Source organism: Microtus ochrogaster, chromosome 1 (genome assembly GCF_000317375.1).
Source record: "Microtus ochrogaster isolate Prairie Vole_2 chromosome 1, MicOch1.0, whole genome shotgun sequence".
Lineage (NCBI taxonomy): Eukaryota > Metazoa > Chordata > Mammalia > Rodentia > Cricetidae > Microtus > Microtus ochrogaster.
The window spans coordinates 12,954,600-12,969,851 of record NC_022009.1 but is presented as its reverse complement, the minus strand read 5'-3'; the positions used below and the strand labels follow the sequence as shown (position 1 = coordinate 12,969,851).

The 15,252-nt window shown below is 36.4% G+C and overlaps 1 protein-coding gene across 1 annotated transcript in view; it reads left to right on the top strand.

Annotated features, from left to right (window-relative positions):
- The window catches only part of Kcnh5 (potassium voltage-gated channel subfamily H member 5), a 314,460-nt gene that overhangs the window by 209,910 nt on the left and 89,298 nt on the right, over nucleotides 1-15,252 (top strand). Inside the window, exon 9 of the mRNA XM_005343212.3 lies at nucleotides 14,609-14,861. Within this exon, the coding sequence (XP_005343269.1) occupies nucleotides 14,609-14,861 (253 nt within the window). The remainder of the gene's footprint in view (nucleotides 1-14,608; nucleotides 14,862-15,252) is intronic.

Genomic DNA, 15,252 nt, shown 5'->3' with positions numbered 1-15,252 from the left:
TGTTTATCCTTACAGTCAACATGTTACCTGTAGTGGTATGTTTCTCTATCTTCTGTGTTCCATCAGCCATGGCAAAAATGAGACTTTGTTCACAGGATTTGGGACTTTAGTAGAATTCTTTGAGACTTTTTCACTTGTAAGTCCTACACGCTGGTGACAGCTTCTCCTCATGGAGAATTCTTACTTACTCCAGCAGTTATAGCTATCTTCTGGGTGATGAATTTGTGACAAGTTTGATTTCTGAAAAAAAAATGGTGTTATTGGCATGTCTAGTTTCTCAGTTGGGAAGGAACTGGTGACATATTCCAGTATAAATGATGCATGAACTAAAATTCAAGCTAGGCTTTTTTTCTCAAAACATCTTTATGCTTTCTCAATGCTGTTTCTAAAAGGCGATAGTTTAGTATTTAGGATATTGAAGACTACAAATCAGTTCAAAATAATTTCTTAAACTTAAAAAAGATTTATTTGCCTATAGAACTAAATAAGATTATGCATATAAGAAAATTTTGGTTCCAAACATTATGCCATTTGCTCACCATGAGGTCACGTATAGTACTATGTCAATAACTCTGCAATTAGAGTTCAGTGCTTCTTTTCATCTCTTATCAATGACATTGGACCTTGAGATTTCAGTCTGGTGCTCCAATGTGGGTCTCTGTCTCTGTCTCCTTTCATCGCCTGATGAAGGTTAATATTCAGGAGGATGCCTATATGTTTTTCTTTGGGTTCACCTTCTTATTTAGCTTCTCTAGGATCACGAATTATAGGCTCAATGTCCTTTATTTATGGCTAGAAACCAAATATGAGTGAGAATATCCAATGTTCCTCTTTGCAATCCTAATTAAAACAGGCAGTATTGCATTGTTAATAGAAATTGCCATGTAGAAATTACTTAAGAGAAACCACTTTTGCTACATGCAGTAAAGAGGGGCTTTAAGACCACAAAGTTAATTTGACAACTATAAAAGATCCCATTTTCCCTTCGATTTGACATGTGTGGACATCTTGTTAATCCTCAGACATTTCATTCTTACTTAGAGTTTCCCTTCTCTCTGAGATGCGATTATTTCCCTAGAAGCTGGATTTGTGCTGCAAAAGGGAAGTCTTCCCTTGTAGATTTGACTGCATAATAGTTTGTATTGCTTTCCTGGTAAGAAAGAAAGGCAAATGTGTCAGAAATTATTGGGAATTATTTTGATGCATGTGTTTCACTTCTACTGGACACTGTTGGTCACATAAACTTATTGAGGGAAATAAGGTACTCAAGCCTCTAAAACATTCTAGTTTACTAATGGTGCAACTTAATTTTGAATGAATTAGCATGTTTATATTTTTATATTGGAGATGTGGGTAATGATATTTCATGCAGGATTTTGTCAGAGGAAAGTCTATGTACAGATACAATACATATACAATTTCAGCAAATCACACATAAGCAGACAAATGTAATCTATATATTTAAATGCCACATAAATGTTACTGGGGTCAGAACTGAAAATGTATTGATGTCTAAATATTCTTCAGTGCCTTATCTTTTCTTTTAAAATAACTATTTTAAAAATTGAGCAATTGGTTACTTATTATAAAATTCACAGTAAATATTTTAAAGCATATTTACAAGATTCTACTACTGTTGCCAGTATCTAATTCAAGGACACTTTTACCATTTCTAAAAGAAATTTATCCTCTTTGGGGGATGTCTATTAATGCCTCCCCTGGACCCACAACAACCACTTCTTGTTTCTATGAGTTTACATATCCGTGACCTGTCCTATAAGTAGAAGAATATAATTTTTTCCTCTGTGACTGGCTTCTTTTACTTAGCATGTTTTCATGGTTTTCCCATGTTGTGGCATGTATTAGTACTCAATTTCCTTTATAACTAAATAATGTATTGTACACATTTGCCATTTTTTAAACCACTCAGTATGTACTTAGTTTGTTTCCTGAAATCAGTGTTTTGAGGGTGAACTTCATATACTGAACCCACATAGCATTTTGTAACACTGAACTATGTGGTTTTGATAAAGGCTGTCAGATTATATGGCTGATGGACTTCGGAGCTGGGTCTAATTTTAGGCTATTGCAGGTTGACGATTCTTATCTGGCATGGTTGGGGATGGATGTATTTCAGATTTTTAGAATTTTTTTTTTAAGTTTTGTTGCTTTGGCACAGATTTTACCACTTGAATTTCTGTAATTTGAAATCTGAAATTACAAAGCTTGAAACTTTTAACATTATTTCCGGATTCAAATAATAGTTTCAGATCTTGCAATATTTTGGAGTATTAATTTTATATCATGGGAGTGTTCAGCATTTTCTGTGACCAACAATAGCATGAAATCCTTGTTTATATCTTTCTGAAAGCCTATCTATACTTTATGTACTTTGATCAAGATTGATGGGTGACAGTGCTGTGGATTAGTATTATTGAAGCTGACAGGGTTTTGAAAAGCGGTACCACTCTCCTTTTAGCTCAGACTACATGAGAGTCCTGGTTGCTCCATCTTCTCCCTGTACCTTGGTATCTTGCCAGCCTTTATACAGTAGTCATATTGATTGGCATCCTGATATCCTATTGTGGCTTAAACACACATTTTCCAGACTTAATGACTTTAGCAATTTTCAAAGTATTTTCTTCAGTAATTTTATTTTACTTTTAAAAAATATTTTAGCATATTGAGAAATAATTGACAGTAATCCACACTGAAATGTAAAATGTGATGGCTTGATATATTTGTGCTTCGTAGAATGAATATGATGAAAACACAATTACAGTATCTATTTATATTAATCAAAATCATCTTCTCACATGGTGACCTGCCTGACTCCTTACTCCTTACCTTCCAGTATTAGAAGTGCTGAAGATTAGTCTCTTGGCAAGTTATAGGTACAATGTAGTATTGTTTGTATCTACCGCATTGTGCATTAGGTCTTCAGTGCTAATTAATTTGATAACTGAACGTCTGTGCCTTTTACAAAATTTTAGAAAACATTCTTTATTAATCCTATGAGAATTTCATGCTATGTATTTTGATCATAGTCAGCCCTCCTCTTCCAACTTCTTTTTTTGAGACCATCAGTTGTATTCTGTATTGTCTAAATACTCTTGGGAGCAGGGTCATCCCTGACACGATCACCCTGTTATGCATCACAGTTTTAAGGAAGATTTCAACATCTTCCCATTTCTCCATGGCACAGCATCTAGCACCACCTTTCTTCCGTTTCTGAACTGAGTTCTTCTTCAGGTTTCACGCCCAAATGACGTCACACGGCACTGGCCTGTGTTGGCCTGACTCTGTCTTCAGAGTTAGCCCTGTGGTTTTTTGTCACAGATGGCAGAAATTTCTATAACTTTAAGATGAAATGATACTGTTTGATGTGTTGTGTGCTTACATGTGTAGATATGCGTGAGCATATGTGTGTGTGTCATCAGAAAAACACGATATAAGCACAGTGAGTCAATTTTAGGTTGAATTTATTAAAAAACAGTTTTTGAGAACAGTGAGATAAAACTTATGATAGTAACAGGGATGACTAATATCAGAAATGAAGTGGAGATTCTCAGCAGCAGACTTGATCAAGGAGACAGAATCTGTGAATTCAAGACATGCTCAGATATCTAGTTAGAGGAGAAAAAAGAGTAAAGCGACCCATGGGATTCACTGCACAGTCCCAAGAAATGATAGGAAGGCATCATGAAGTAAAGGCACAGAGAGAATGTGAGAAAAAGATTTTAAAGGAACTAATATCTGAATAATTTCCAAATTCTGGTTGAGATATGTTCATGAATGCATGTGGAACTCAAAACTCTCCAGCCAGGCTCAATCCAAAGATGTCATATGTTTTATATTTTTAGAGTTCTAAAATTAGCATATATTAGTTGTACAAAACAATGAGTGTCATTGTGAGATTTTCATAACTATTTCTGGCATTCCTTGATCATATTTGCCTCTCATTATCCTCATTTGTATTTTGGTGGGACTTTTTGTAGTGTATATAATGCTTATTATTTATAGGTGTGAATATATATGAATCTATACACACATGCATATATTATTTTCTCTCAGTCTGGGCTTCATCTTTTCACTCACTTGGTTTTATCTTATATTTCCTATACCTGTTGTATGCTAGTTATATTGTCATAGTCTGCATAACTGATGACTTACTATGATGAAATCTGGCACAAACAGCTGAAGGGAGGATTGATTTATTTTGGTTCATGGCAGCAGGGAATTCATTCCATGTAGTCTTGGGCATGTCCTATGTAGGACATCACAGTGAGGATTATGAGGTAGAATAATGGACAAGGGACAAGATGTCCCCAAGCACACAACTCCAGTGACATGTCTTTTCTTTGCTGATATAACCAGAACTACAGGGAGAGCACAGAACATGGCCAGCTAGTGACTAACTACCTAACACATGAGACTTTCAGACAACATTTCATGCCAAAATCATAGAATAGTCTTTATGCTGCTCTTTATGTTTCATTTCTACAAAACTGCTGCTCTAAGAAAACTCTAGGAAGTGTCCCATGTATATATAAGTTCTCAAATAACTATCTTCCTCCCTTTTTTTTCTGTTTCACAGATCCCCAAGAGCTAAATTCTTCAAATGTTACTAATGGGAACAACTTTGGTTAAACAAAAAATAGTCAGATATTGCTGTCACTTTTGAACTATGTGCAATAACGTAGCAAACCTCAGCAGAAACATACTGAGTAGGGGCTGCTTTGCAAAATGTCAACACATTTGGAGACTGCATGCAAAGCTTATGTCATTTGAAGCTTTCTATTTTTACAATGCACCATTGTTTTATACTCTATCCTGATTTCAATCTTACTCGTAACGTGTAATCTGTATCAATCTTACATTTGTGGAAATGTTTCAGTGTGATTTCCATAACTCACCTATTGGCACTCTAAAAATGCTTTCATTTAGTTTCTTTCCACTTCATAAGTTTCAATCCTTTGAAGATAACTTTATGCTCCTTTTTTCGTTTACTCTTAATATCCATTTACAAGAGATAACTGAACTTTTCAAACAAATTTTCATACTTTTCTCTTTTGAGGAAAAATGTATTTATTTGTATTTTTGTGTGTGTGTCTTTATTCAAAACAGCTAAGGATTGACCACTAAAACAAGAAATCACTGCTGGATCCTCCAGAAAAGCAGCTAGTGTTCTTAATCACTCAGTCATCTTTTCTGCCCCTAAATCAAACATTAAAATTAAAATATTTCAAAATATGATGAAAATCCAAAATAGTATTTCCAACGAACAGGTCTATAAATGTCCACAAAGTGAACATTTATGTATAGCCAATATCCCGCTAACCTCCTACCTGAACCCCAAGTCCTCCTTGCTGCGTACTCTACAGACGCTTACCTGTGCTGCCTTCCCAAGAGTCACTTGCATATTGACTGTCAGCTCCAATAACTCGTTTTGCCCTCCTTTCTACTTTAAATACATAGGTTACATAGACTTTTCTTTTAGTGTCAGCTTTATGTCGATGGGATCCATTTATTGATTCTATGCTTCCTTCTCTCGCTTCCGTTGCTGGATGCTAGTCCAGTCTGGGAACATGATGCAATGCGGTAAATGTCAGCATTTCTGTGTGTTTGGATAATTTTCAACTTGGGTCTATTGTGATGTCACAAATGCTATGGCCCTGAAAATTACTTATTTTTTTGTTTTTCCCTGTTTTTACTATTTTTAATCATATCGCCAACATAGATATTTTATTTTGTTATGCATACACATAGAATAGAATTATTATGTCTTAGGGTATAAATGTGCCCAACCTTCACTAACACTCCAGCAATGGAGCTTCCGTTCCTGCTTCCATGAGCAGGTGAGATCATTGCTTTACAGAAGCTAGAAATCACCCTTGACATAGGTGACTCAAGAAAAAGTCATGGTCAATAGGAAGGCTACTGTTTCTATTTTTCTATGAAATTAATCAAATACATTTCAAAAAATCTTCTTAATTTTTAAAGATTTTTTTCACATGAATAGAAAAGTATTTTTTTTATTTAGTCAAAATTTAGCATATAAAATGAAAGGTGAGATTTGGATCAGTATCATAGAGAATAGATACACACCCATATCTATATACATACATATATATATATACACATATGTACATATACAAATATACACTTATATATACATACAAATACACACACATATATATGTTTGTATGTGAGCTTGGAGGTCAAAGGATATAGTTCTCTGATTCTAGCATGTAAGATCTAGGTCCTGAACTCAGGCATGCAGGGATATTTTCAGGTTTGGCAACAAGTGTCCTTCCCCATTGCTCCATTACCCATTCCCAATGTAGACTTCATTTTCTCTGAGTCCTCACTTTAGAAAGCTACCACTTTGAAGCTTTGTAGAGGCGAAAAGTAATGGCAGCCTTTGCTCTTTACCACCTGCTATGTGGGTCGCTCTGAAAGATCCTGGAAACCTAATAGGATGACCTCACTGCCTGTTTACAGTAAGAGCCTTCAGGGTTGAAGCCTGTTCTCAGGAAATTAGTCTCTGATGTAAAACCAATGGGTTTTAACTTCTAATTCTTCACCGGTTATAACAGTCTCGAGTTGCTAAATGTGACCTCTTACTTTCAAATAAGGGAAGTTCATTTGCCTTAGTGTCATTTCATTACTTTGTTCCTGGCAGAATTCCGTAGAGGTCTGAGCCCCTGGAGACTGGCAGATGAGCATCAGACACTGATTCCTATGTTCCGTGTGACTACCCCTCACCCCACGCAGTGAACTCTCTTTTCTTTCCCCCAAATGAACAAGTGTGATAGATAGTGTATGAGGCACACGGGGTTTTTCCAATATTAAGGCTCCTCATTTCTAAAAAAGAGTATGAAAATATTTTATGTCCAAAATGTTTTATATATTCCCAGCAATTTCTCCAACTTAATATCAATTCTTTGGGACTCCTGAGGAGAGAATGATTAACAGTGAATGATTGAATTGCATGAAAACAGGAAAAGTTTTAAAGCATGTTGGTGTTAGTTTCAGTCTGTCAGAATGTCATTAATGTATTTACATCCTTTGCATATTCTAGGGGGAAAATAAGGAGCCCGTTTTTGACATGTCCATTATTATTAAAAGCTCGAACATTATATATTTCTCCTGGTGCAGGATTTTATACATAATCAGTTGAAGTATTAATCCTACAGCAATAAGAGACCTCGCGACAAGATCCTGTTCAATTCACTCCTTGTGACCCTTTTCTCCACTAGCACATTAGTGTTGTTTACTGTAGGTCAGTTGTGGTCAGCTCATGGGCACTGGCCTAGGAGTTGAGGCAGAACCCCACCAAGGCTGAAGCTCCCTCTGCTCTTGCTCCCTACACTGTACAATTGTTTTTCTTTTGGTTAAAACTGCCTTTTCTCTTTCACACAATTTAAACATTAGATTATTGAAAAAACACACAATTCTCTCACGTGCAGCAGGGTTGAGTGACTTGGTACACTTCTGCCGAGAAGCAGTTTGGAAAGTGTCTTAAAGATGTTTTATATTTTACATACTGCATTTTAAAGCACATATTTTGATGATCTGATATAGCAGAGGATTAGTGACTACTGGTTTATAAAGAGAAAACTGGAAATCTGGCTCCCTAATTACAACCTAAATGCACTATGAGGGAAGTGAGTCAGCAGTGACTGAAAATATGTTCGTAGGTAAGCATTCCATGCCACTCTCCTTCATGAAGGCATGTGTTTCTCTTACATATATCTCTCTCCATCTATTTTTTTCTGTTGTTAAATTTTTTGTTACATGTGTTTATTTAGTATGTGTGTATGTGTGTGCGTGAGAGATGTGAGATTCCACTCTATATGCTCTGAATACCATTGATGAATAAAGAAACGGGCTTGGCCTGGAAGGGTAGAACAGAGCTAGGTGGGGCAAACTAAACTGAATGCTGGGGGAAGGAAGGCAGAGTCAGAGCCATGTAACCTCGCTGGACACAGATGCCAAAACTTTGCCAGTAAGCCACTGCCATGTGAAGATACACAGATAATGGAGATGGGTTAAATTAAGAGTTAGCCAATGGGAATCTAGAGCTAATAGGCCCAACGGTGATTTGAATAATACAGTTTCTCTGTGATTATTTAGGGCTGAGCACACTGCCATGTGACGATACACAGATAATGGAGATGGGTTAAATTAAGAGTTAGCCAATGGGAATCTAGAGCTAATAGGCCGAACGGTGATTTGAATAATACAGTTTCTCTGTGATTATTTAGGGCTGAGCAGCCAGGAATCACCAAGCGCCCTTCCCTTACAACATGTGTGTGTGGTGTCCATTTCACAGAGTCCAGGAGGAGGTGTTGGACTCTTTGGATCTGGAGTTAAAGCCCCTTATATAGATGCTGAACTAAATTTCAGTCCTCACATAGAGCAATAAGTGGTTTTAACCACTGAGCCATTTCACTAGCCCCTCTGTCTTTCTTAATGCTAATGCTTAAATCTACACTAAGATGTTCTCTCTTCTCTCTCTCCTCTCTCTCTCTCTCTCTCTCTCTCTCTCTGGTTTTGTGAGAAAGGGTTTCTCTGTGAAACAGTACTGACTGTTCTGGAACTCACTATATAGATCAGGCTGGCCTCAAACTTACAGAGATCCACATAGCTCTGCCTCTAGAGTTCTGGGATTAAAGGGTTGTGTGATCAACACCCAGAGATGTTCTTTTCTTAATTAACTCCATCTTTGTTTTTAAAAATAGGTATTTCATTAGTTAAATATTGGTAATATGATTTCGAAGAATGATAGTAGAAAATAAAACTTCAGAGATTCAAGTTTTATGGAAATGACAATATAAATAAGTATGAATTGTGGAAATGTTCAATTTCTTTAATGCTTTTAATTATTCATGTCATGTACAGTAAATGATAGAGTATGGTTTAAAGTACTTCAGAAGACTGAGTGAGAGAGGGTATAAAAACTGACTCTTAGGGTAGTCTTATCCTCAGGGCATCTGGATATAGCATCTTGGCTCTTGTATCAATATATTTAGACCTCCTTTCCTATGGTTTCCAGTTACTTAATGGGTGAATGTGGAAGAGGGAGGAATATTTATTAAATATTCACTGTGTATCTAGCTCAGGGCCTTTTCATCTATGGGTGACAATCTGCACTTCAGGTAAGAGATGGCGTTCTTTAGTATAAATCATGAGTTCCTGTGCCTTTACTGATATGTTGATATGTGTGGCACATTTGTGAACAATATGCAAGTATTTAGAAGCCAAAACCACATTTCAAACAAAAATCTTGGCTGCTCAGTGGTAAGAGTGGAGACTAGTGCTTTTCTGTTGGATTGTAGATTTGATTAACTGAACCTTAGATGGTTTTTAAAAATCAGTATCATTTGTTTTATGTCATATACAAAGAATCAGAGAGCAACGGAGGGGCATAGATGTTATATTTTATTCTTGTTCAGCTTTACTTGGGTGCATGCTGGAACTAAAGAGTTTTGTAGTTATTTGTTGACTATGACCTCAGCAAACCACACAGCCTTTAGGAAAAACATTTGTCTTCTCTGTAAATGGGGCATTGGGCAAGAAACAGTGATTTTTCAACTGTTCCTGACTGTAAGCTCCAGGGAACAGGCACTGTGATAGTTTTTCTTCTAGACTTTGAGGACCTGTGTAATGCTAGGCTTTCAACCAATGCTCAAAACCTATGATTAAATGAATGACTGAATGTGTGCTGTATGGAGTCTTAGTTCTTAGAGTTTCTCCCAACTAAAGTTGCTTTTATTTTATTTTAATTATTTCATTTTATGCCTTACACATAATATAAAGGTTCATTAGAAAAACACTAAAAATATTTTAAGGCTGAAAATAAATGTTTCAAAGCTCTGACAATAATTTCATTGCTTTTTTCTGCATAAACAAATCATAAGAACTCTTCCTCTTAGTTTTGTTTCCTAATAAACCCTCTATTCTATAATTGAACTATGTAGAAGTTGCATTTGTCACAGGAAGATGAATCTGAGATGATAAGACACAGAAAGTGATGATGGACCTGCCAATCAAGAGAAAAGCACATGTGAAACATCACCAGGTGCATGGCAAGTTGAGAAGGGTGAGAAAGGCGTGGCTGAGATGTGCCTGCGGGGGAAGAGAGAAAGGCAGAGGGTCCCACTAAAGCCCCACAAGCCTGCCTAGAATGTTGCCTTTACTTGAAGGAAGCAAGCCATGAATTATTTTAAGAAATCAGAGATAAGGTAACCATATTTATTTTGCTGAGGGTTCTGTAGCAATAGTGTTGAGATTAGACCCTCATATCTTGAAATATTTCAGCTACTATAGTTCTTGACCTTGGGTTTAGTGGATGTCATAAATAATACATAAATGTTTTAGAGTTCAAAGTCTGGCATTCACCTGTTTTTCAGAGCTGATTTTCAGTGTTATGAGAAATGATTCCTTAAATACTTCATTGCTCTTCCAAGGGAAAATTTATTGCTTCTCTTAATTAAGAATCTAATTTGTTAATATGCTAACATGATGAAGGGAGACATAATACACACTGGAGATGAGCAGAAGTCACTCTTACTCTGAATCTTCTCCACCATGGTATAATTTTATTTGCTGGCAATTGTGAGATACCATTAGAAAATCTACCAACGAAAATATTGGATGTGACTGTCATAACAATACACTACAATCTGAACCATGTACTATGCATGTGAGTTATCTTAAATGATATTTTTTTATTCTGTTGCTTGAAACTACATTTTTTCTTGCCCAAAATGTTATGAATATCATCATTTCCAAGATAAATAATAATATGATTTTAATTATGATAGCACCCACCATGTCAGGAAGATGGTTTGTCTAAGGGTGGAGAGGGAGCTTGTTATCATTAGGCATGACTCTGCTTGATCTATTTTAGCACTTAACTAACTTGTCACTTTATGGCAACTGTACATATGTGCCATAAATCAATATAATTAGTGAAAGCAGGACATAAAAGTGGGTGATACAGTCCTGCAATTTCCACACTTGGGAGTCTGAGGATTGCCATGAATTTGAGGCCAGCCTGGATTACATAATAAATTCAAGGTCAGCTTTGTATATATAAAAAGTCTGGTTTCAAAATCCAAAGTAAGACAAATAATAATAATAAGTGATTACAATCTCAAAAAAAAGCAAAACAGTGTTTGTGTCAGAAGTTAAATGAAACAGAAAAAGCAGAACTATACTTAACATACAATGAAAATCATCTTTTAGTAAACAGAGATTGTTCTAAATATTAGAAGATTCCAATTGCAATATGAGTCCAGAAAGAAAATAACTAAAATGGCTTAAAATGCTTGTCTCAAAAATGAATAAAAACCAATAAAAATCCTGTATCAGAAATGGATAAAAACAGAGCAATTCATTTTTCCCTTGTGCTTTATAATGTAGTATTTATGTGTTTGTATGCTTTAAAAATAGCTTATATTTTGAACTTAAAAATATACTAATCTTAGCCTATTTTTGAAGTATGTTCAGATTTATGTTAAAGTACTTCCTTAATTTATTTTATCAAACAGCATGGACTTATACAGGGGTAGAAGGAAATAGATTCAGCAGAGGGCTAAAAAAAACTGTAGGAATATACATACAAGTGGTACTAAAAGCTAGCATTTTTTCAGCCTTGGCTATGTGCAGGCTATAGAGGATAATTTAAAATTTTACCATGAACTTATGGTACCAGTGCACAGTATCCTTATATCATATGAGATGATTGGAGAAAGTAAGTAAAATACCCTAGACCAGTAGCTCTCAACCTGTGGGTCATGATCCCTTTGAGGCTATATATCAGATATCCTAAATATAAGAGAAATGTAAATAAATATAATAAATAAATATAAATAAATGTTACAATTCATAACAGTAGCAAGATTATAGCAATGAAGTAGTAATAAAATAATTTTATAGTTGGGGGGTCACAACAATATGAGAAACTGTATTAAGGGATTGAAGCATTAAGAAGGTTGAGAAACACTTTCCTACACATTAACTGAACCTGGACTCCAGTCCTCCTGAACTTAACCTTATGACCTCATGTTAGAAGCTAAAAGCCAAGACTCATTGGTAATTTGTGCTCCTGTGTCCCTGTCACTGTATTTTTCCACTACATTGTAAGTGTCTCTTCATGTCTGCCTTCCGAACACATTGTTAGCTTTTCTACAGCAGGGATGATGTCTATTTATACATATCCAGGGATTTAACACAATGACACATAGCAGAAACTGAGTAGGTGCCTGCTGAGTGATCTGAACCCACTAAACACTAAAACCTTTAGTAGGTTTAGACAAACCCACTAAAGCCTGATATATTTATTATCACTACTGGAAATGTTAATATGGGGAAGTACCAACTGCTTTTTAAGTCCCAGTAGGGCATTAATTTCTTTAAAGAGGAGACATTTCAGAAAGGCAAGTAAACTGATGGTTGTTGTCGATAGGAATTTGAAAAACTGTGAGAAAAAAAATAATGGAGATGATCGTGATATGAAATAAAATGTAGTCATAGGGAAGGTAGAGACAAAGGACTCAGAAGTATAATTTTATTATACTGTATGATAGATCAATCATTCCTGCAGGGAAGCAGCCAGTGCTATATTTATGGTAATACAAATAAGAGGGATAGTTGGGGTACTTCAAGCCTTGGGAAGGGAATCTAAAGTTAAAACATAATTTTAAGAAGAAAGAAAGACATTCTACATTAAATATTACTAATTTTAACTGAATGGGATAACTTAGCTTTACCCTTGAAAGATTGAAATCTGTTCAAGTGTATTTCCCACTTTCTCTTCTACAAGGTTCAGTGTTGCTGGCTTTATGTTGAGGTCTTTGATCCATTTGGACTTGAATTTTGTGCATGGTGATAGATATGGGTCTATTTTCATTTTTCTACATGTTGATATCCAGTTATGCCAGCACCACTTGTTAAATATGCTTTCTTTTTTTCCATTTGATATTTTTTTGCTTCTTTATCAAAGATAAGATGTTCAAAGATGTGTGGATTGATAGTTAAGTCTTCTATTTGGTTCCATTGGTCCTCCTGTCTCTTATGCCAATACCAGGCTGTTTTTAGTACTGTGGCTTTGTAGTAGAGTTTGACGAGAGGGATTGTGATGCCTCAAGAAGTTCTTTTATTGTACAGGATTGTTTTGGCTATCCTGGGTTTTTTGCTTTTCCAAATGAAGTTGAGTACCATTCTTTCGAGGTCTTTGGAGAATTTTGCTGGGATTTTGATGGGCATTGCGTTGAATCTGTAAATTGCTTTCAGAAAGATTGCATTTTTACTATATTAATTCTGCCTACCCAAGAGCATGGGAGGTCTTTCCATTTTCTGGTGTCTTCAATTTCTTTCTTCAAAGATTTAAAGTTTTTGTTATATAAGTCTTCCACTTGTTTGGTTAGAGTTACTCAGAGATATTTTATGCTTTGTGGCTATTATGAAGGGTGTCGATTCTCTGATTTCTTCCCCAGCCCTTTTATCATCTGTGTACAGGAGGGCTACTGATTTTTTTTGAGTTAATCTTGTATCCTGCTACATTGCTGAAAGTGTTTATGAGTTGTAGAAGTTCTTTGGTAGAATTTTTGGGATCACTTATGTAAACTATCATATCATCAGCAAACAGTGAGAATTTGACTTCTTCTTTTCCAATTTGTATCCCCTTGATCTCCCTTTGGTGTCTTATTGCTCTAGCTAGGACCTCAAGAACTATATTGAATAGACATGGAGAGAGTGGAGTCGCTGGGAGTTTCTCTTCATTTAGTTTAATGTTGGCTGTTGGCTTGCTGTATATTGCCTTAATTATGTTCAGGTATGTTTCTTGTATCACTGCTCTCTCCAAGACCTTTATCATGAAGGGATGTTGTATTTTGTCAAATGCTTTTTCAGCATCTAATGAGATGAGCATGTGGTTTTTATTTTTCAGCTTGTTTTTATGGTGAATTACATTGTCAGATTTTCATATGTCAAACCATCCCTGTATCTGTGGGATGAAGCTGACTTGGTCATGGTGGATGATGGTTCTGATGTGTTCTTGGATTCGATTTGCTAGTATAATTATATTTATATGTTCTTTCCATTCTCTAAACTCTTCCTAGTCACTCCCTAGTCTCTTCCAAATCCATAGCCTCATTTTCTACAATTGTTAATATATATGTACATATATAATATATAAACACACATATATTCATAAATAAACCAACGTAATCCACTCAGTCTGTGTAACGTTATTTGCATGCACATGTTTTCAGGATTGACTATAACTTTTGCCAAGACTCTTGCTGGAGTCTCAAGGCTGTGTTGTAATAGGGAAACATTCTCTCCTCTAATGTTGATTACATTGTGCTGTGCTTATGTGATCTGATGCTGTCATGTCTGTGTGTACATCAGTGCATCTCACTGGATCCTGATTTCCTTGAGGACTGGCCAGTGTCTAACTTTGCCTTCCAGGTGCCTAGCACCGTGTCTAGCAGACACAGTAGTGGTCAATAAGCATTTGTTGTGTGACATTTTTTTTCTTCTGAAATAGAGCCTTTATCTTTCCCTGTCACTCCTGCCTCTCTCACTCTTTCAGGTCCTCTCCATATGTCCCAAGGACATGAGAGCTGACATCTGTGTTCATCTGAACCGGAAGGTTTTTAACGAACATCCTGCATTCCGATTGGCCAGCGATGGGTGCCTGCGTGCCTTGGCAGTGGAGTTCCAAACCATTCACTGTGCTCCTGGGGACCTGATTTACCACGCTGGAGAAAGTGTGGATGCCCTCTGCTTTGTGGTGTCGGGATCCCTGGAAGTTATCCAGGATGACGAGGTGGTGGCTATTTTAGGTACTGTGAATTTTTCTGACGTCATAACAAGTGTGTTACAGTCCTGGAGTTACTCAAGTTTCTAAACAGAAATCCCTTCTGTTTGGTGACATTGGAAAAGGGGTCACTAATAAGGTGATGAATTTCAGTGGAAACTTGTAGCTGTTTCAGCAAAGAACATTAGTCTCAGTCACAGCTAACACAGAACGTAGGGTCGCATTACATTCGTTTAGATAAAAGCTGACCACAGCCTAAAGCCTGATGTCCACCCTCATTGGTAAGCGGTATCCGCCTCCTCCCAGCCTTCCATTTCCCTCCCCCTCTTCCCACCCTTCTCCCCCTCCCCCCACTCCTCTCCCCCTCCCTCTCCAGTCCAAAGAGCAGTCAGGGTTCCCTGCCCTGGGGAAAGTCC